Raw genomic sequence first — 24,066 nt, 5'->3', positions numbered from 1 at the left:
AGGACCCAACTCAGTGTCAATCTTATCGCCCTATTTCTCTACTCAATTGTGAATACAAGGTTTTCGCAGGTGTATTAAATGCTCGGCTTAGTAAGATAGTGGGGTCAATCATCCACCAAGATCAAAAGGGGTTTTTACCGGGTAGGCAGATGCGGGATCTGGTGTATTACTAATAGGTTCGGTTGACCTGGCAACAACATTTGGGGTCCCCCTTTCAATTATTACGGTTGATGCTGCAAAAGCCTTTGAGCAAGTTAATTGGCATTATCTTAACAACACTTTAAAGGCTTTTGGGTTTGGAGTTAACTTTAGGGAAGTTCTTAAAAAAGTATATAACTCTCCCCGGTCACAGATCCTGGTTAATCTTTCTGCGGCGGTCTCGATACAGTGTGGTACAAGACTAGGGTGCCCATTATCACCAATCCTCTTTGATCTGTACATCGAGCCCCTGGCTCAGAGTTTAAGGCAGAATGACAATATCTCTCCTTTTAAAATCAATGGGTTTACCAGGAAGATTGCATTGTATGCAGACAATCCTATTTTATTCTCCGCCAACGTTAATCCTACCTTATCCGAGCTAATGACAGAAGTACAGTCTTTTGGGGGAGTGTCAGGTTATCAAGTTAACAGTGATAAAACCGAGATTATGACTTGGAATACTCTGGCACAGGGGGTCAGGCTTTCTAAGGAACTAAGGGCTAGATGTAGGTAATCCAGATTTAACGATACTAAAATACAGAATTTTACTGATTCAGTATTTTAGAATCGGTAAGTGGGATGTAGGTATTCATTCGGTAAGTATTACCAAATCGGTGGCCCATATGAATTAATGTAATTACCGAATCGGTAAATACCGATTCGGTAAAAGGGGGAACACATTGAAGGGTGGCAGGGTGTCACTTTGACACCCTGTGACACCCCTGAATAGTGTATGGGTGCACATGTGGCACACATACATGCCCTGAGGGCATGTATGTGTGCCACATGGCACTGTAAAAATTTTCACAAAATTGCTAATTTTGGGGTTTTCGATATTTACCACCAACTTGTAGTTGGTGGTAAATAACGAATCCTAAAATGGGAAAAGAACTCATTTGAGTGCTACCTACATTTAGGATTCAGTAATTTACCGAATCCGTATTTAAGAATTTGGTAATTTAAGGATTCCTTAAATTACCGATTCAGTAAATTACTGAATCCTTAATTTAGCCCCCTACATCTGAAAAGCCTAATACCGGTCGGTAACAGCTGAAATTTGGTAATTTCGGCCGTTACCGACCGTTATTAGGCTACCTACATCTGGCCCTAAAGTACTTGGGAGTGATAGTAACCCAGGACATAGGAAAGATCCCCAAAATAAACTTGGGTAAAGTCTTGAAGGAAGTGGAGGTTTTACTGAAGAGATGGCAGATTCTACCATTATCCCACTATGGGAGGGTTCAGTTGATTAAAATGTGTGTTCTTCCCAAATTCGCCTATCTTTTTAATAATATTCCTTTGGAATTCAACAAAATTGCCCTTTTGAACTTACAGGGTAAGATCTCTTCATTTATATGGGCAAGTAAAGGGATTAGGCTATCCTGGAAGAAGCTTAGGCAGAAGCTGGCTAAGGGAGGCTTGGGTCTGCCGGACATTCAGTTGTATTGCTGGGCATATCAATTAAAAAACTGAAGGATGCTACTAATAAAACAAGATAGCTCCCTGATTGGTAGTATGTTCAAAGCCATGCTTTCAGATATGGATGAGGTAGGTTTTATGTATAAATTTAGAGCCCCTAAATATTTTAGAAAGATCAGGCTTAAGACTTTATACATGGTGGCTAAGCTATGGACTGAGTGTCGGGCCGGTTTAGGATTACCGTATTATAGTGATTGGGCTCCAGTGTGGGACTCTCCAGGAACTCCGGAATACCTTATAGACACACTACCTCAGCCATTAAAAGAGGCCGACGTCCTACATTGGAAGGATATAATGTATGGGAACATCTGTCATCCTTGGGAAGTATGGTGGAACCTTACTAGCGGAGCCTTTTCAAGATTTAAATTTTACCAAATCTCTTCATGGTGTAAAAGTCTAAGTAGGTTAATTCCCAAGGATACCTCCATGGAAGATAAGCTGCAAGACCCAACAGTTAAAAAAAAGGAAGTAGGCTGTTGGTATCCACATCTTCTTGCGGCAGCAGATAAGAAAATGGAGAGCCCATATCTGGTCTGGGAGAAGTGCTTGCCGAGTGAAGACCTGGAAAAGTTATGGCAAGTATCTTTGGAAATTTTACATCCACTAATTAAATCTGCTGCACTCAGAAAAAAAAAATTCTTCACACTGCACAGGATATACTGGTCACCCTTGAAGCTTTCAAATTCAAACAATACCAAGGAGCTCAGAGGGAATACGGAAAGGGTCGTCCTCCACTCACAATCTACAATGCAAATAAAGACCCAATCCAGTGGCGTACACATATATCAGTGACTCAAAAGGGGGGTCCAAATGTCCTGCTCCCCGCTACTCTCTTATCCACATTATAAGGAGGTAATGCACTGTACTCCGCCCACGTTAAAAAACCTGTTCTCCCGGGCAACACCACAGAACACCCACTCAAAATGAGCCAAGCTAAAATTGGTCATACAAGTCCACACCAAACATTGGACCTTACTCTTAAAAGAGGAAAAAAAGTGCGAGAAGCAAATGACCCCTCACGGAAACACCACCATCGGGGTAACTGGTATGCAATTTCCAGACAGGCCCCTGTCTCATCATCGGTGGTCACTTGCTTCTCAAAGAAAAGTAAGAAGAAAGGAAAGAAGTGTCCAAAACAAACAACACATAAAGTGACAAATAGTGAAGTGCAGAAAAATCTGCTGGTGACAAACAAACACAAGTCTAACTGAGTGCCTAAAAACACACACAGCACACCAGTCCCTTAAACAATTTTATTCATAAGGCGGTGATCGTGGGCACCCTTGAAGCTTGCCAAAATAAGGGAAGGTGTAGAGGCTAACTGCACGAGATGTGGAGCCCCGGATCCGGATGATGTTCACATCTTTGCGATTTGCCCACGAATTCAAGAGTTCTGGGGCAGAGTGGTTAAGACCTTGTCTGATGTGCTGGGCATGGAGGTTGAGGTAAGCCCCTCTCTTATTATTTTTGTTACTATATTGAAGCCTGATGGTCTGTTGAGGTTCTCAGGCCCGAGAGTAAATTGGTATTCTACCTCGTCTTTTTGGCAAGAAGGGAGATCTGTAAGCTTTGGCGCCAGGCCCTCCCTCCATCATGGAGAGCCAGGTGGAATGTGGTACTATATTTTAGAGACTCGGGTCAAAAAGTTAACCAGAACAGGGGTAGGGCAAATGTGGGGTTGTTTGGAAACCTGTTAGATGGCACTGTCGGTGTTTAACTTATCGGTACAATCCTATGATTAGACCTCTTGGCCAGCTCCCGATGAGTGGTGTGGCTGTGTTCTACATAAACACCATCAGCTGAGTCTACACCCCTTAGATAAAAAATGACAAGGGTGGAACAGGTTGAGAGGTCGTTGTATCTATGGAGGTCATATGAGTATAAAAAAGAAAGAAAAAAAATCAATCAATTAATACAAATTAATTACCAATTAATAAAAATTAATTACCAATTATTAAAAAGTAATTGATAATTCATTATCAATACATTTATTATCAATACATATAAATACAAATTAATATTCAATTTACTATAATTAAATTACTTCCCACCCTATTCCCCTATAAATCCACAACCAGCTACGGAATTAAATTACGCAAAAATGCAATTACATAACATTCATTACTTTAAAAAAATTAAACATACATTACAAAATGAATATATAATTTTAACACATATACTACCATACATAACACTAAAAAAAATTCTATATTATGGAAATCGATATTTTAAATTCGATAATATGGAAATCAATATTTCATACCCTAAATTTGATATTCTGACTAACTATATTTTGGTAATTCGATATTCTGTCCTATCCATATTTTGGAGTCGATATTCTGTCCTATTTTGGATTCTATATTTTGGTCGTTCACCGTTAGGGACAACTCCTCCCACCACTCTAGCTCAGAAAGGCCTTTCAACCGGTTGATAAGCAATCAGGATAAGCAGGCACCACCTCGCTTTCCTTTGTGTGATGGCTTCAGTGTATGCAGGAAAGTCCAGTTGTCAGGAAACAATGATGTGGATTCTACAGGCAGGTAGAGAATGATTAAGCAAGAAAATGCCCTCTTTCTAAAAGTGGCATTTTCAAACATGTAATTTTAAAACCATCTTTACTAAAAATTATTTTTAAATGGTGAAGTCAGACACCCCAAGCTTCAACTATCATCTTCCAATGGGAATTTGCACGTGAAAAGTGTTACCAGGCAGACCAACATGTTAACCTATTGAAGAGATAGCCTTGCAATAGTGAAAAATGAAATGCACAGTATTTCGCTATCAGGACATCTAAAAATACACCACTACTTCTTGTCCTACCTTTTAAGTATACTGCCCTATGCCCATGGAATTGCCTTGGGGTCGACAGGGCAGTTTAAAACTGAGCCGTTGGAGACTGCTGTGGCAGGTCTGAGACACATTTGAAAGGTTACTTGTGTGAGTGGCACATCACTACTGCAGGCCCATCAGTAGCATATGACTTACAGGCCCCAGGCACACACAGTGTACTTTACTAGGGACATATTAGTAGATCAAATATGCCAGTCATGGATAAAATCAATTTAGGCAGAGGGCATATGCAATTTAGCACTGAAAAGCAGTGGTAAATTGCCCAGAGTCATAAAACCAACAACAGAGGGTCAGACAAAATGTGAGGAAGGAAGCAAAAGTTTGCGGATAACCCTGCAAAAATGCCAGGTCCAACATTTCCCTTATTCTCAAGAGTGTATGGCTTTATGCTAAACACTTGTTCCCTTTCAGAAGATTTCTACTGAAATATTCACTTTGCTGACACCTTCCTGTTTTACATTTCCTTGAGATCCTTTTTATTCTGAGCCATCCTCGTTTTAGATTCAGACTCCTGGTTTGATGACCTAGGATTTATTCCTTATAGGAAAGGTGAATTGTAGTTTCTTTAAGGAACATCACTTTCTGTTTTTCACTATTTGTATTCATGTCACTGCACTTGTTTCATATCTGATTATATCAGAACTGAATTAACTTAATCGACAAATGCCTCCTTTTTTAATTCTGTATCTTCATGATGCTTTATTTGTTTAATTATGTATCTTCATGATGCTTTATTTGTATTCATTCGAATTGATTGTTATTTTGAAAAAACACTTAACTTTAGTTACGTCCTTATTGTATGGTTACACGAACTTTACGTTTTTTTATTGAATAGAAACCCATTTTGCCTCTCAGTTATTCAAAAAGATTTATTGGATGAAAAAGGTAACCGCAAACGCGCCATCAAACACATGCTCTCTTTCTCATTCCACAAGTTCATACTCACACCAGCAATTAAGTTGGTTAAAACATATGCCTAAATGAGAAGGTAGGTAAAATCTGCCCTTTCGGCTTTCGATATAATCACATTTTAAATTCCCACTTTTCTACTCACAAACCAAATAGAATGATTTCCCATCAATTCCATAATGCACCTGGTTGGACAATTGCATCTTTGAAATCTTAGTAAACGCTGTGCATGTGAAACGTCCAGAATTGTGGGAATCATTTCTAGGTTTTGCAGCATGTTGAAAATTCTGATGAAAAGGAAGCTATTTGGAAACGGAAATCTGGAAGTTCCATCTGACACATTTTGAAGCAAAATATATTTGACACATTTTGAAGCAAAATATATTTGTTTAAATTGGAAAGGACACTAGACCTGTGAGTATTTCAATAACCCATTGAGTTAGCATGGCATCGGTTGATGAGGTTGATGTTATTCAACGTGTCCCATCAGTCTAAGGTCCACCCTTTTTGCATTTTTATTTGAAAGGTATAACAAGGAACTTGTAACTTGCTATTTCAAAATATGTATGTACCTCCTAAGAACCTTAAAAAGAAAAACAATATTACTATAATCCAAAATCTAAAAACCAGTGAACTCTGCCGGTTTTGGAGGGCTGCAGGGTTGGATTGGCCTATTGGGCAAACAGGCAGAGCCAGACAGGCTGGTTTGACAGTCCAGTGTGTTAGACATATTTTTTTACTCTTTGTGGGCCTACTTATGTCTGCATGGCCAATTTCTGATATTGATTTTCCTGATATCAAAACAAACATTGCCTGCAGCAAGCCCAAATCCATGCAGTCTTCCTCCATATCTTGCAAAACACTTATACAGCAAGTTCAAAATTACTAGCTATATGATTCACTAATTCCGGACACTTAACTTTTGTTGCTGGACCTATTTTCTGTCCCAGTTTGACCATTACAGGCTATACAATAGTAACAATATACTGCTAACAGCCGTACACATGATGTAACAATTGCATAAAAAGCAGCATCAGTCATTCAAACATCACGTCACTTCCCTGATTTTTTCATCACTGACATCATTAAAGGCACTTAACACACCTGAACTCAGAGACCACTAGGTTCTGGGTGCAGAGATCACCCTTTGGTCAGGCCCATTGCCAGGTAGGAAGAGCGGAGAGTGGTGGATAGAGGGTATCTCTTGGAAAGCTAATTGGATATTGCTTTGTTCTTGGAGAGGTAGACAATATCATGGATGTCTTACTAGGTTCATAACTGATGTTTAAATCCTGTTCTTAATTTATAGCACAGATGCCTTCATTTTGTTTTAAAGTATTATGAGCCTGACTCACAAACTGCACTTTGTAGTATCTTTTGTAAAACTACAGCAGTGTTACAAAACGTGCTACAAAGTGTTCTTCACAAACTACACTGTTGTAGTAACTTACACTTTTGTAGGTATTTCTTACCTACATTACTTTCTATGAGAGGGTGTTGTAGTACCAGTCGTTGGCCATGTGTAGTGCTGGACTTATTGCAGAAGTGAAGGTTACTACAAAAGGGCAGTTTGTGAATACTGAAAAGTAATGTAGGGAAAATTTTTCCTCATGACCTAAATACTTTAACAATTGATAATTCTCATATTTTCATCAACAATCCTTTAACACAAGGTCACCATTCTATTTTCTCATATTTTTAAACTTTATTTCTTTTTTTATATAAAGACTTTACTAGGCAGGTCTATATAATTCTTTCACTGGCTCTACTTTGTTCTGGATGCTAAGCTAGAGAGCTTTGTAATCTAATAAATCTCATCAGCGAGATCTTTTTTCTATTTTTTCTCCCTCTTTTCTAAACTAGTCTATTATTGATTTTAATCTTCCTTTTCTTTCACTGTAAGGGGAATTCACTTGGGAAGTACCAAGAACCAATGTGCTGTTTAATAGTATAAAATAGAGTAATCACAAAAGACATACAATGTTAATGAAAATTGAAATGCATTGTGCTTTGTAAGTCCTACACAAGGAAGTCAAGGATTATAATGAAATGTAATGAATGGTGTATTAAGTGATAATGTATATTTAAATATAAACTCAGATATATGATATGTTATTTATTACAGATACCCATACAGAATTTATTATCTATTGGAAAGAATATCTGTTCTGCTAAAGGTCCTGAGGAAGGTGGTCCCATCCCACCGAAACGCGTCGACCTTGCGTAATAAGATCACATAACATCTTGTGACCCCTCAGCCACAGAATAAAGAATGAATGTATAGTGTATGAGAGTTTATGCATGAGTGAATTGTGAGAGTGTATTTAATCTTGTTCTGTTGTTTCTCTGTATGGGAATTGTATCTTTTTATTCACTAATGATGTTAAGGTGTTCTTTGATGAAATATTTTTTGTGAAATTAAATAATACTGTAAAAAAATATAATCTTTATATAAAAAAAATTAAAATTTAAAATAATAAGAGAAAATAGAATGGTGTTACCTTGTGTTAAAGGGTTGTTGATGAAAATATGAGAATTATCAATTGTTAAAGTATTTAGGTCATGAGGGAAATTTTTCTCTATGTTTTTATTGTGTTCTTCTCTTTCCCTGACCTTAAAGGATAATTAGAGGGGGTCCCCTATTTCTATGCAAATACATTCACGGTTCTTTAACTGTGGGATTTAGTTGATGGATCAATCGACATTGATTCAACAGTTGTCTTTTTTGATGGTTACTCTATCTAAGCGATTAAGCACAATCTAGGACTTCACTAAGGGTCAGTGGTAGACAACTTTGCTTCTGTCCTTCTCTCTTCTTCTTAATTGTTTCTTTACTTGCTATTCTACCTTTTAATTTTTGAACTACAAAATATAGTGAGTCTGATCCCATAAATAAATATTAAAATCTCAATCATGGACAGTTTGGAGACATTCGGTTTTACGGATGCAGAATACAGCTCCCTATTGGGACATGTGGTTGATAAGAACAGTACTACTAATACAAATCTAGGAGACAACAGTGAATGGCAAAACTTACTGAATTTGAGAAAAAGAGCCAAACGTATTGAATCACATGCCCACTATATGCGGGAATACCTGATAGCAGGAGTGATATCTTCTGGTTTGAGAGTAAGGAATGCACCAGCACTCTTTATTGAAATTCGTAAGTTCCTGGAGTGATGGTCATTAATATCTAATTGTTGCTCCAGGGACTGGATGTTACTAATTATTGAGACAGCTAGGGACATTTTGACATCCTTAAACGAAGAAATCCTCAAATTAGAAGAAAAGCTCAACTCCTCTAATCCGGTAGAAGAAGCAAAGAATAAATTAGACAAAATCCAAAACTGATATGAAGGATTTTGAAATTTATCTAACAAACAAAAAAACAGAAAAATTGAAAAATGATGTGCGGTGGTTCACTAAAGAGAAGATATACCCCTACTTGAATCCAAATTACTATCAGGGAGGAACCCCAGGCGAATATGCACTAAATCCAAACTATAGAAGAAATGACACCAATTTTTCTGATGTCGCTTTAACTCCGGACCATTTAGGGGCAGACAGAGCCAACGAAACTACCAAAATAGAGTTTTTTTATCAAGAGGCCCCTACAGGGGAAAACAGTGCACTGGCAACAGAACAGGGGAGGTCTGCAAGTATCGAGCCCACAACCTCAACAACAATACATGAAAACGAGGAACCAGCAATATTGGTGGTAGAAGACAAATATACCGATAATAGATGTAGAGATATTCTTCCTATTTACAACCTATCATCAAAGAGGCTCAAAGAAGAAGAATCAGCTATCATTAGTAAGGGCTTATCATTTGTCCCTTTTGCCTACATTCACAAATTTAAACTTCACACTGACCTCCATGCTTTTTTCATAAAAGTAAGACTTAAAAAATACTTTGAGGGGAGAGATATGGGGGAAGAAACTGACAATCTCTCTAATTGTAAACCCCCATCGACTTTTACTCCAACTTTGGACATGGTTGGTCCTGAAGTACAAATCTTTGAACGTCAGGTGCTATCTGATATAAATAGGTTATTATCTAAACAACAAAGACCTAATTTTAACCTAACTAAGCAAGAGAGCATGGCATTAAAAGATATTGAGAATAACTCCCAACTAGTAATCAAACCATGTGATAAGGGGGGGGGGGGGTATTCTGATCTTTGATAAATCTGATTATGACAACAAAATTAAAACCATGTTATCCAACACAGATCACTATAGACCAGCAAACATTTGAGAAATGCAAAGACTTAATATGACCGTCAAAGAAATGACACATGCTGCAACAGTGGAAGGATATATATGTGAGAAAGAATTCAAATTTTTGAATACAACATGTCCAGTAACTCCGGCCATGTATGGTCTCCCTAAAACTCATAAAAACGAAAGTAATCCACCCATGCGCCCTATAATATCAACTATAGGCTCTAATACAGAGGCTTTATCCAAATATGTGGACACCTTTTTATGCCCTCTTACACAGAAATATGAATCTTTCGTAAGAGATACAGGAGACATGATTAGAAAGATTGAAGGCATGGCATTCGATCCCATGACCGATATTCTGGTAACGCTTGACATTGAGGCGTTGTACACCAACATACCTCAATGTCAAGCGTTACAGGCAGTGAACGCCCTACTACAGAGATATCCGAATAACAGACCAGATGTGTTTATTATTCAATGTTTGGAAGTAGTCCTCCTTAATAACTTTTTTGAATTTGAAGGGGTCCTCTACAAACAAATCAAAGGTACAAGTATGGGGGCTTCTTGATCCCCCAGTGTGGCTAACACATATATGGGGGAATGGGAGAGAAAAAATATCTACAATACTGATGCCCCCTTTTTTGAAAACGTCGCTGTATCGCAACGTTTTATTGATGATATTTTCGTTATATGGCACGGCGATGAGACACAACTTGAAGAATACATCCTATGGCTCAATGTGAGCGATAAAAACCTAAAGTTTACATCTAATCATAGCCGTAATAAAGTTGAATACTTAGACATCACAATTGAAGGCAAAGAAGAAAAATTGCAAGTAAGCCTCTTTCGAAAAACGACTGCTAAAAATACCATCCTTCAGTTTGGAAGCTTCCATCCTCACTGTCAGAAAGACTCAATTCCATTCGGGGAATTTCTTCGAATTAACCGTAATTGCACTACTCTCATCGACTATGCCACTCACAGTGCATCCCTGAGAGACCGGTTAATTGAAAGGGGATATCCACACCGTCTGGTTCGACAGGCGTTTAAAAGAGCCAAATTTTGTGATAGAGACGCCTTGCTCAATCGTAATAGACAGAAGCCCCAAGAGAAATTAACTTGTGTGATAAATCATTCCACATTAAACTATAAAATAAAAAATGTGATAAATAGGAATTGGCGAATTCTTGAAGTGGAAAATGAGATCACTATGGCAAAACCGTTGGTGGCATACAGACGCAATAGAAATCTCAGAGACCGTCTGGTCCATACACGCAACAAACAACGGCCATATGAGACTCAAACAACCCTGACAGGACTTGACACTATACGAGGTAATCTTAGATATGGGAACTGTCACGCCTGTGATTCTGCTATAGTGAGTGATAATATAATGCATAACAACAGAAATATAACTTTGAAATCATTCACGAATTGCAGAAGCAAAAATATAATCTACTATATTGTCTGCCCATGCGGTCTCGCCTATATTGGGGAAACAGGCCGAGAATTCAGACTCGGGTTTAGCGAACATAAATCAGGGATAAGGACACATAAGATGACAGCTCCACTAACCCAACATTGCACTGAACTGAATCATAAAGAATCCGAACTGAAGTGGTGTATTTTAGAAAACGTACAACATAAAAAAGGTGAACTGATGGAAAGAACTAGGAAGAAGCGAGAATGTTACTGGATTTTTCAATTAGACAGTGTAAGATCAGGTCTGAATGAAAATATTTCCTGGTATGTAACTGAATGACTGACTGACAGATTTGAGTCACGTGATATTCCATCATTTTCCTATCTCTGTAACTTTATGATGATCTACTCAAACGTTGTAAGTATTCCCTTGCTGAATACTGAGTATTGATGTGTTCAGCAATGGATAGCGTAGGTTGGTAGCTTATTTGTAATGAATACATATGCCTTGGTTTTGACAGCTAAGCAATGAAGATCCCTTCTTAAAAATAACTGACCCTATCCTTGGAATAATAAGATAAGTAGAACAAACATCCTAATGAGAAGTATTCGTTCCCCATTTGAAATGGACGATCCTGTAAACTACACCATAACCGTGCAAATATTCCCTTATTGAACACCGAGTATTGACGTGTTCAGCAATGCATAGCGAAGGGTGGTAGCTTGATTGTAATCATCATGCATGTATTTTGTTTTGACAGTCAAGCAATGAAGATCCCTCCCTCAAAAATAGATGATCCTATTCTCATACCAACTACAAGTAATGACGATTCCGCAAATTACACCATAACCATGTAACATGAAAAGACATTTGAAATATAAATGTCTGTTTTCAGATGTGGGTTTACATTATCAATTAAGTGTAATGAGACCCGATACTGTATATTATTAGCACTACGTAATTGAGTGATAAACATCGATAGTAGCTCTATTTACAAGAAATAATTTTAACATCATGCGAATAGCCTCCGCCACTCTGACACATGATGCGTGTTTTTTGGAAAGTTGGCTCAATTTACGCATCTGACTTTTAGTTAACTAGGGCAGTAATTTTAGTAATGAGTTAGATTTACTCACGTTAGATTAAATATCAAAAACATAAAAGTCATGCCCACAAATGTCGTTCCTTTTAAAAATAATGCATATTAAAATAAAGGAATCGTAGCGAGATTAGACTATTCATGTCTCAACTTTTCACCGTTCAAAGATGGCGCCTGAAGGAGTTATATATCTTATATTACTTCTTCTCCACTTAGAAATGGCGCCCATGCAGCACGCCATCCTCAGATAGCGCAAACAATCTTTAGGCGCGAACCTCTCCACTTAAAAGGAGACCCCTCATTTCACTCCTGGAGTGTATGGGCCGTTGGAATGAGATCTTTGACGGGAACGTTGTTCAAAAGAGAAAGGTAAGCAGATACTCGTAGCGTTATGCTTGAGATTAATGTTGAAGTAAGCATCTTTGGTAAGGCATATTTATATGCACAGCAGATAGATTGTTTTAAATATACTCGCAACCTCACCCATACTAAATGGTGTTGGCTGGTATTCGAGTAAACCGGGAAAACCGGGATTGAACCGTGTACGCTTAAATGGTGAAATTTTACTCTGACTTTGTTGTTGATATTAGTTAGACATCGTAATTCAAACGCTCTGGTGTATTAACCTTGAATATTGCCGGCACGTATGACATTGAGGTGCCGACACCAGACACAGCAGATACAGCAATAAGAACGCATTGCGTATTAGAAAAAATAATACTAGTATTGGTTATGGCCGCTTAAATGGTCAAAGTCTATTCTAACTTGGTTGCCGAGACAGTCCAAATATTTAATATAATTGTGGTTTTGTAACAAACTCGGACACTTATAACTTACGTGGTATTCCCTTTTGACAGAAATCAACTGTGAAACTTCATAGAGAAGCCGCCAAACAAGCGTTGTTGAAGCTTAAAGACCTAAAGTCAGTTAATGGATAACGTATGAAAAGTCACCTATTCATAAGGTTAGTTTTGTATACTATAAAGAGGGTTCATAAGAATAAGACAAGGATGAAAAGGGACTAAGTCCGACTTACGTCTGTTTCAGAAACCGTCCCACATTGAAACCACCTACAAAAAATACTGTGATAAAGAAGTGGCCACAAGCGTACTACTAGATAATATAAGAATTGATACGACGTTATACAAGGTCAGTTTCTCACTTATCAGTTTGGCTAACAGACGACTTTACAGAGATAAGACGGGGCTAAGCCTACTGTATATTATCTTTTAGAAAACGATAACTCACATCAAACTGACTGTATGAAGCATTGAAGAAAGGAATTGATGGTTGCTGTATTTAAAAGAAATTATGTCGTTTGCTAATGAAGGGTAAGTTCACCTAGCAGAGAACTAAGGGTAGACACATCCTTATAATGTACTAACAGGATCCCCAATCTGTCATCATTTTGATAATGTGTAATTAGGAACCTTTGAACATACTATTCTAAGGTATAAATATGATGGACTATGCCCTTTATTTTCTCTTGTTAACTAAGAGCAGAATAAAATGACTTTACTAGGCAGGTCTATATAATTCTTTCACTGGCTCTACTTTGTTCTGGATGCTAAGCTAGAGAGCTTTGTAATCTAATAAATCTCATCAGCGAGATCTTTTTTCTATTTTTTCTCTCTCTTTTCTAAACTAGTCTATTATTGATTTTAATCTTCCTTTTCTTTCACTGTAAGGGGAATTCACTTGGGAAGTACCAAGAACCAATGTGCTGTTTAATAGTATAAAATAGAGTAATCACAAAAGACATACAATTTTAATGAAAATTGAAATGCATTGTGCATTGTAAGTCCTACACAAGGAAGTCAAGGATTATAATGAAATGTAATGAATGGTGTATTAAGTGATAATGTATATTTAAATATAAACTCAGATATATGATATGTTATTTATTACAGATACCCATACAGAATTTATTATCTATTGGAAAGAATATCTGTTCTGCTAAAGGTCCTGAGGAAGGTGGTCCCATCCCTCCGAAACGCGTCGACCTTGCGTAATAAGATCACATAACATCTTGTGACCCCTCAGCTACAGAATAAAGAATGAATGTATAGTGTATGAGAGTTTATGCATGAGTGAATTGTGAGAGTGTATTTAATCTTGTTCTGTTGTTTCTCTGTATGGGAATTGTATCTTTTTATTCACTAATGATGTTAAGGTGTTCTTTGATGAAATAATTTTTGTGAAATTAAATAATACTGTAAAAAAATATAATCTTTATATAAAAAAAGAATTAAAATTTAAAATAATATGAGAAAATAGAATGGTGTTACCTTGTGTTAAAGGATTGTTGATGAAAATATGAGAATTATCAATTGTTAAAGTATTTAGGTCATGAGGGAAATTTTTCTCTATGTTATTATTGTGTTCCTCTCTTTCCCTGACCTTAAAGGATAACTAGAGGGGGTCCCCTATTTCTATGCAAATACATTCACGGTTCTTTAACTGCGGGATTTAGTTGATGGATCAATCGACATTGATTCAACGGTTGTCTTTTTTGATGGTTACTCTATCTAAGCGATTCAGCACAATCTAGGACTTCACTAAGGGTCAGTGGTAGACAACTTTGCTTCTGTCCTTCTCTCTTCTTCTTAATTGTTTCTGTACTTGCTATTCTACCTTTTAATTTTTGAACTACAAAATATAGTGAGTCTGATCCCATAAATAAATATTAAAATCTCAATCATGGACAGTTTGGAGACATTCGGTTTTACGGAGGCAGAATACAGCTCCCTATTGGGACATGTGGTTGATAAGAACAGTACTACTAATACAAATCTAGGAGACAACAGTGAATGGCAAAACTTACTCAATTTGAGAAAAAGAGCCAAACGTATTGAATCACATGCCCACGATATGCGGGAATACCTGATAGCAGGAGTGATACCTTCTGGTTTGAGAGTAAGGAATGCACCAGCACTCTTTATTGAAATTCGTACGTTCCTGGAGCGATGGTCATTAATATCTAATCGTTGCTCCAGGGACTGGATGTTACTAATTATTGAGACAGCTAGGGACATCTTGACATCCTTAAACGAAGAAATCCTCAAATTAGAAGAAAAGCTCAACTCGTCTAATCCGGTAGAAGAAGCAAAGAATAAATTAGACAAAATCCAAACAGATATGAAGGATTTTGAAATTTATCTAACAAACAAAAAAACAGAAAAATTGAAAAATGATTTGCGGTGGTTCACTAAAGAGAAGATATACCCCTACTTAAATCCAAATTACTATCAGGGAGGAACCCCAGGCGAATATGCACCAAATCCAAACTATAGAAGAAATTACACCAATTTTTCTGATACAGGATCATCAGATTCACATAATGATTACTATGCATATTCAGGTCCAGGAACAGGTCGCTTTAACTCCGGACCATTTAGGGGCAGACAGAGCCAACGAAACTACCAAAATAGAGGTTTTTTTATCAAGAGGCCCCTACAGGGGGAAAACAGTGCACTGGCAACAGAACAGGGGAGGTCTACAAGTATCGAGCTCACAAACTCAACAACAATACGTGAAAGGAGGAACCAGCAATATTGGTGGTAGAAGACAAATATACCGATAATAGATGTAGAGATATTCTTCCTATTTACAACCTATCATCAAAGAGGCTCAAAGAAGAAGAATCAGCTATCCTTAGTAAGGGCTTATCATTTGTCCCTTTTGCCTCCATTGACAAATTTAAACTCCACACTGACCTGCATGCTTTTTTCAGAAAAGTAAGACTTAAAAAATACTTTGAGGGGAGAGATATGGGGCAAGAAACTGACAATCTCTCTAAGTGTAAACCCCCATCGACTTTTACTCCAACTTTGGACATGGTTGGTCCTGAAGTACAAATCTTTGAACATCAGGTGCTATCTGATATAAATAGGTTATTATCTAAACAACAAAGACCTAATTTTAACCTAACTAAGCAAGAGAACATGGCATTAAAAGATCTTGAGAATAACTCCCAACTTGTAATCAAACCATGTGATAAAGGGTGGGGGGGTATTCTGATCTTTGATAAATCTGATTATGACAACAAAATGAAAACCATGTTATCCAACACAGATCACTATAGACCAGCAAACATTTGAGAAATGCAAAGACTTAATATGACCGTCAAAGAAATGACACATGCTGCAACAGTGGAAGGATATATATGTGAGAAAGAATTCAAATTTTTGAATACAACATGTCCAGTAACTCCGGCCATGTATGGTCTCCCTAAAACTCATAAAAACAAAAGTAACCACCCATGCGCCCTATAATATCAACTATAGGCTCTAATACAGAGGCTCTATCTAAATATGTGGACACCTTTTTATGCCCTCTTACACAGAAATATGAATCTTTCGTAAGAGATACAGGAGACATGATTAGAAAGATTGAAGGCATGGCATGCGATCCCATGACCGATATTCTGGTAACGCTTGACATTGAGGCGTTTATTTATTTATTTATGGGATTTTTAATGCGCAGCTAATACCCTGGGGTGTCTAGGCGCAGTGAGATACTCTGGGATACACAGGAACAAACTTATTGATTAAATAGCCAGGTCTTCATACACCAACATACCTCAATGTCAAGCGTTACAGGCAGTGAACGCCCTACTACAGAGTTATCCGAATAACAGACCAGATGTGTTTATTATTCAATGTTTGGAAGTAGTCCTCCTTAATAACTTTTTTGAATTTGAAGGGGTCATCTACAAACAAATCAAAGGTACAAGTATGGGGGCTTCTTGATCCCCCAGTGTGGCTAACACATATATGGGGGAATGGGAGAGAAAAAATATCTACAATACTGATGCCCCCTTTTTTGAAAACGTCGCTGTATGGCGACGTTTTATTGATGATATTTTCTTTATATGGCACGGCGATCAGCCACAACTTGAAGAATACATCCTATGGCTCTATGCGAGCGATAAAAACCTAAAGTTTACATCTAATCATAGCCGTAATAAAGTTGAATACTTAGACATCACAATTGAAGGCAAAGAAAAAAAATTGCAAGTAAGCCTCTTTCGAAAACCGACTGCTAAAAATACCATCCTTCAGTTTGGAAGCTTCCATCCTCACTGTCAGAAAGACTCAATTCCATTCGGGGAATTTCTTCGAATTCGCTGTAATTGCACTACTCTCATCGACTATGCCACTCACAGTGCATCCCTGAGAGACCGGTTAATTGAAAGGGGATATCCACACCGTCTGGTTTGACAGGCGTTTAAAAGAGCCAAATTTTATGATAGAGACGCCTTGCTCAATCGTAATAGACAGAAGCCCCAAGAGAAATTAACTTGTGTGATAAATCATTCCACATTAAACTATAAAATAAAAAATGTGATAAATAGGAATTGGCGAATTGTTAAAGTGGAAAATGAGATCACTATGGAAAAACCGTTGGTGGCATACAGACAAGATAGAAATCTCAGAGACCGTCTGGTCCTTACACGCAACAAACAACGGCCATGTGAGACTCAAACAACCCTGACAGAACTTGACACTATACGAGGTAATCATAGATGTGGAAAGTGTCACGCCTGTGATTCTGCTATAGTGAGTGATAATATAATGCATAACAACAGAAATATAACTTTGAAATCATTCACGAATTGCAGAAGCAAAAATATAATCTACTATATTGTCTGCCCATGCGGTCTCGCCTATATTGGGGAAACAGGCCGAGAATTCAGACTCAGGTTTAGCGAACATAAATCAGGGATAAGGACAAATAAGATGACAGCTCCACTAACCCAACATTGCACTGAACTGAATCATAAAGAATCCGAACTGAAGTGGTGTATTTTAGAAAAAGTACAGCACAAAAATGGTGAACTGATGGAAACAACTAGGAAGAAGCAAGAATGTTACTGGATTTTTCAATTAGACAGTGTAAGATCAGGTCTGAATGAAAATATTTCCTGGTATGTAACTGAATGACTGACTGACAGATTTGAGTCACGTGATACTCCATCATTTTCCTATCTCTGTAACTTTATGATGATCTACTCAAACGTTGTAAGTATTCCCTTGCTGAACACTGAGTATTGATGTGTTCAGCAATGGATAGCGTAGGTTGGTAGCTTATTTGTAATGAATACATATGCCTTGGTTTTGACAGCTAAGCAATGAAGATCCCTTCTTAAAAATAACTGACCCTATCCTCTGATTAATAAGATAAGTAGAATAAACATCCTAATGAGAAGTATTCGTTCACCATTTGAAATGGACGATCCTGTAAACTACACCATAACCGTGCAAATATTCCCTTATTGAACACCGAGTATTGACGTGTTCAGCAATGGATAGCGAAGGGTGGTAGCTTGATTGTTATCATCACGCATGTATTGTGTTTTGACAGTCAAGCAATGAAGATCCCTCCCTCAAAAATAGATGATCCTATTCTCATACCAACTACAAGTAATGACGATTCCGCAAATTACACCATAACCATGTAACATGAAAAGACATTTGAAATATAAATGTCTGTTTTAAGATGTGGGTTTACATTATCAATTAAATGTAATGAGACCCGATACTGTATATTATTAACACTACGTAATTGAGTGATAAACATCGACAGTGGCTCTATTTACAAGAAATAATTTTAACATCATGCAAATAGCCTCCGCCACTCTGACACATGATGCGTGTTTTTTGGAAAGTTGGCTCAATTTACGCATCCGACTTTTAGTTAACTAGGGCAGTAATTTTGGTAATGAGTTAGATTTACTCACGTTAGATTAAATATCAAAAACATAAAAGTTATGCCCATAAAAGTCGTTCCTTTTAAAAATAATGCATATTAAAATAAAGGAATCGTAGCGAGAATAGACTATTCATGTCTCGACTTTTCACCGTTCAAAGATGGCGCCTGAAGGAGTTATATATCTTATATTACTTCTTCTCCACTTAGAAATGGCGCCCATCCAGAACGCCATCCTCAGATAGCGCAAACAATCTTTAGGGGCGAACCTCTCCACTTAAAAGGAGACCCCTCATTGCACTCCTGGAGTGTATGGGCCGTTGGAATGAGATCTTTGATGGGAACGTTGTTCAAAAGAGAAAGGTAAGCAGATACTCGTAGCGTTATGCTTGAGATTAATGTTGAAGAAAGCATCTTTGGTAAGGCATATTTATATGCACAGCAGATAGATTGTTTTAAATATACTCGCAACCTCACTCATACTAAATGGTGTTGGCTGGTATTCGAGTAAACCGGGAAAACCGGGATTGAACCGTGTACGCTTAAATGGTGAAATTTTACTCTGACTTTGTTGTTGATATAAGTTGGACATCGTAATTCAAACGCTCTGGTGTATTAACCTTGGATATTTCCGGCACGTATGACATTGAGGTGCCGACACCAGACACAACAGATACAGCAATAAGAACGCATTGCGTCATAGAAAAAATATTACTAGTATTGGTTATGGCCGCTTAAATGGTCAAAATCTATTCTAACTTGGTTGCCGAGACAGTCCAAATATTTTAATATAATCGTGGTTTTGTAACAAACTCGGACACTTATAACTTACGCGGTATTCCCTTTTGGCAGAAATCAACTGTGAAACTTCATAGAGAAGCCGCCAAACAAGCGTTGTTGAAGCTTAAAGACCTAAAGTCGGTTAATGGATAACGTATGAAAAGTCACCTATTCATAAGGTTAGTTTTGTATACTATAAAGAGGGTTCATAAGAATAAGACAAGGATGTGAAAGGGACTAAGTCCGACTTACATCTGTTTCAGAAACCGTCCCACATTGAAACCACCTACAAAAAATACTGTGACATAGAAGTGGCCCCAAGCGTACTACTAGATAATATAAGAATTGATTCTACATTATACAAGGTCAGTTTCTCACTTATCAGTTTGGCTAACAGACGACTTTACAGGGATAACAAGGGGCTAAGCCTATTGTATATTATCTTTTAGAAAACGATAACTCACATCAAACTTACTGTATGAAGCATTGAAGAAAGGAATTGATGGTTGCTGTATTTAAAAGAAATTGTGTCGTTTGCTAATGAAGGGTAAGTTCACCTAGCAGAGAACTAAGGGTAGACACATCCGTATAATGTACTAACAGGATCCCCAATCTGTCATCATTTTGATAATGTGTAATTAGGAACCTTTGAACATACTAATCTAAGGTATAAATATGATGGACTATGCCCTTTATTTTCTCTAGTTAACTAAGAGCAGAATAAAATGACTTTACTAGGCAGGTCTATATAATTCTTTCACTGGCTCTACTTTGTTCTGGATGCTAAGCTAGAGAGCTTTGTAATCTAATAAATCTCATCAGGGAGATCTTTTTTCTATTTTTCCTCCTTCTTTTCTAAACTAGTCTATTATTGATTTTAATCTTCCTTTTCTTTCACTGTAAGGGGAATTCACTTGGGAAGTACCAAGAACCAATGTGCTGTTTAATAGTATAAAATAGAGTAATCACAAAAGACATACAATGTTAATGAAAATTGAAATGCATTGTGCTTTGTAAGTCCGACACAAGGAAGTCAAGGATTATAATGAAATGTAATGAATGGTGTATTAAGTGATAATGTATATTTAAATATAAACTCAGATATATGATATGTTATTTATTACAGATACCCACAGAGAATTTATTATCTATTGGAAAGAATATCTGTTCTGCTAAAGGTCCTGAGGAAGGTGGTCCCATCCCACCGAAACGCGTCGACCTTGCGTAATAAGATCACTTAACATCCTGTGACCCCTCAGCCACAGAATAAAGAATGAATGTATAGTGTATGAGAGTGTATGCATGAGTGAATTGTGAGAGTGTATTTAATCTTGTTCTGTTGTTTCTCTGTATGGGAATTGTATCTTTTTATTCACTAATGATGTTAAGGTGTTCTTTGATGAAATAGTTTTTGTGAAATTAAATAATACTGTAAAAAAAATATAATCTTTATATAAAAAAAGAAATACAATTTAAAAATATGAGAAAATAGAATGGTGTTACCTTGTGTTAAAGGATTGTTGATGAAAATATAAGAATTATCAATTGTTAAAGTATTTAGGTCATGAGGGAAATGTTTCTCTATGTTATTATTGTGTCCTCTCTTTCCCTGACCTTAAAGGATAATTAGAGGGGGTCCCCTATTTCTATGCAAATACTGAAAAGTAATGAACTTACTCAAAAGTGTAAATTTGGTAAAAATTAGAAGTTACCTTTGTGAGATAGGCTTAGGATTTCAAATGTCATTACCTTATACACAAGGCTACTGGAATTATATGATTCTGAGGCTGCGATTTGCTTGGCCTAATAGGGATTTGCCATTTTGCCACAGATTTTTCTATTTTGTTTCAGTGTCTGTCCTTCTCACCTTTGTTTTCTCTCACACTTTCTGCCTAACTTTGTCTTGTCCATCTCTCTCTCTCTCTCTCTCTCTCTCTCTCTCTCTCTCTCCTCCCTCCTCTCTCCCCTCTCTCTCTCTCTCTCTCCTTCTCTCCTTCCTCTCTCCCTAGCCCAATCTGATGTGGTACTAGCAAAGATACTTACGCAAAGATGCTGTAAAGGACAGGTACCCAGGACATGGCGAGGCCGAAGAGCAGCACCAAGAGGAAGAAGAAGTTAGAGCTTGAGGCTCTGAAGGTGCGGTGAGCGGGACGGCAATTGGAGAACAGTGTCATCTGTGGTAGGAGGAAAACAGGGCCTTTAGTGAGAAAACAATGCGCACAGAGAACAAAGCACATATAGAAGAACGTATAAATATAAATCAGAGAGAGAGCAATGCATAGAGTGATATTTCCAAATATGTCCGCATCTACCTGTCAATTTTCATTTCTGCAGTCTGATCTCCTGGTACTCCCAATTATTGGTCTATCTGGAGCTTGGCAAGTTTGCTTGTTTTCGTACAGAGCATGCAAAGTTTTCTGTAGTGCGGATTTGCTTGCACCAGTAACTGGTGAGAACCTTGTATGCAAATGCATTCCTTGCTTTATGTATTTTTTCTCGCAAGAACTCTGAAACCACGCTGTGCAGGTAACCCACAAGCATCTAGTCTAAAAGTGGGTTGTTCGGGTAACTTGTGCGCATTGTGTATGTGAGTGCCTCCCCTGCTTAGCTTTTAGGCATGAGTGACTCAACATAAATAAGACTTGGATAACATATGTGTGTACTAGTCTGGATTTTTACCCGGCTACACCTCTATCCTTGAACTACACATATGTGCTGCGTGCGCAAAGAAACATATTGGTAGCTTCCGACACCCCTGATTTTGGTGCAGACCATTAGATATAGGAATAGAACGAGAATCGAATTTAGCCTGAGAAAGTAGGAGACTTAAACTTGTTATTTGCTCAAGGAACTTTGCTTGGTGAGGCACATGTGATGCTGGTCTGTAACGTCACAAAATATACTTAAGGCCCCCCTTAATGATATGTATGAAGGGCATCGGACCAGGGGGAAAGCACAACAATATTTTTACAGAAGGGGTACTACCTATCTATATTGCTTTCTCCAGGAAATCAATCCAACAGAACCATCCACACTACGTTTTTATAAAGGCATGTTACTTTGCCATATATTATTTATGTATATATATTTTTTTTCAATTTGCATTTTTTTCGCTTATTACACAAGAACTATTATTCATTATTTGTTGCAAAACAGATGTAATTAATTTCTTCATTGTACACAATGAGTTGTACATTTTTAAATTTAAACGTTTTACAAATACATCAATAAATTTAAAATGCTCAGATTAGAAAACCCCACTTTTCCACTTCACCTTCTATGTCACACACTCCACTAACATCCCACTCACACTACAAAACACTCACTCATCATACATCAATCTGGAGAAACAAACAACATCCTAAGGTACTCCATCTGGGTCTCTATAATTCTCTCTTTCTGATGTAATGGCACCGGACTGGACACTAGTTTGTGATGTGACAGGGTGTCAAAGCCTGTCTTTCCAAAAGAGGGATAATCACAGTGCTTAATTTCAGTCTGAGGTTTCCGGTGCTCAGCACTGGAACTTAATCATAAAACACCAGCACTTTTCATGAGTGCCAGTTAAGAATACATTCATTTAAGGGGAGAATAAGTGAGTTGCTAAGAATCACACAATGTTGAAGCGACCCGAAACTCAAACCTGGGGGCCTATTAGGATGGCGGACGGACCTGCGTCTGTCCGCCACCCCAGAGTAGGAGGGACCGTCCGCAGGGGCAGTGGCGGTCCCTCCGTGCAAATTAGGATGTGACCGCCACCCTGGCGGTCACATCCTGTATATTTAACATTGCGGCGGGTGCTGCTTTAAACAGCACATGCCGCAATGTTAAAAAAACATGTTTTCCTTTGCGTGCACGAAGCTGCTGGCACCGCGTGGTGCCTGCCGCTTCGTGCACGCAAAGGCAGGGGGGTACCATAGGTACCACCCATGTGCACCCCCACCCCCCTTCACCCCTGGGGGGCCCACAACGGGCCCCCAAAGAAAAGTCCACATGCCTTTCCACAGCGGAAAGGCCGCCGTGGAAAGGCATAGGACCGCCGCCATCCTAATATGGCTGGCGGTGTCTGATAGACACCGCCAGCCATGTTAGAGCTTTTCCGCCGCGGTCGGAAGGCAACCACGGCGGAAAAGCGGCGGATGGAAAAAAGATCCCCCAGCCATCCTAATCTGGCGGGGGGTCTTTTTTCTGTCCGCAGCGGTTAATCCGCATCCTCCGGGCCGGTGGGGGCTTCCGCCGGACCGGAGGATGCGGATTAACCGCAATCCTAATGAGCCCCTTGGTTACTCAAACCTGATTCCCCAGCTCTGAAGTCTGCAGCTCTGGCCATTACGCCACATCCTCTCCCCACTTTCATGGTTAGTAGTTAGCTCTGTTTTAGGCTTTGCT

The 24,066-nt window shown here is 38.1% G+C and overlaps 1 protein-coding gene across 2 annotated transcripts in view; it reads right to left on the bottom strand.

Moving 5' to 3' along the window:
- Positions 1–24,066, bottom strand: part of LOC147701659 (transmembrane channel-like protein 7) — a 475,400-nt gene that overhangs the window by 89,418 nt on the left and 361,916 nt on the right. For both annotated transcript variants that reach the window (XM_086930288.1, XM_086930289.1), the window contains exon 13: positions 21,721–21,851. In XM_086930288.1, the coding sequence (XP_086786414.1) occupies positions 21,721–21,851 (131 nt within the window). The remainder of the gene's footprint in view (positions 1–21,720; positions 21,852–24,066) is intronic.

This window comes from Lissotriton vulgaris, chromosome 7 (genome assembly GCF_964263255.1).
Source record: "Lissotriton vulgaris chromosome 7, aLisVul1.2, whole genome shotgun sequence".
Lineage (NCBI taxonomy): Eukaryota > Metazoa > Chordata > Amphibia > Caudata > Salamandridae > Lissotriton > Lissotriton vulgaris.
This window is presented reverse-complemented; position numbering and strand designations above follow the sequence as displayed.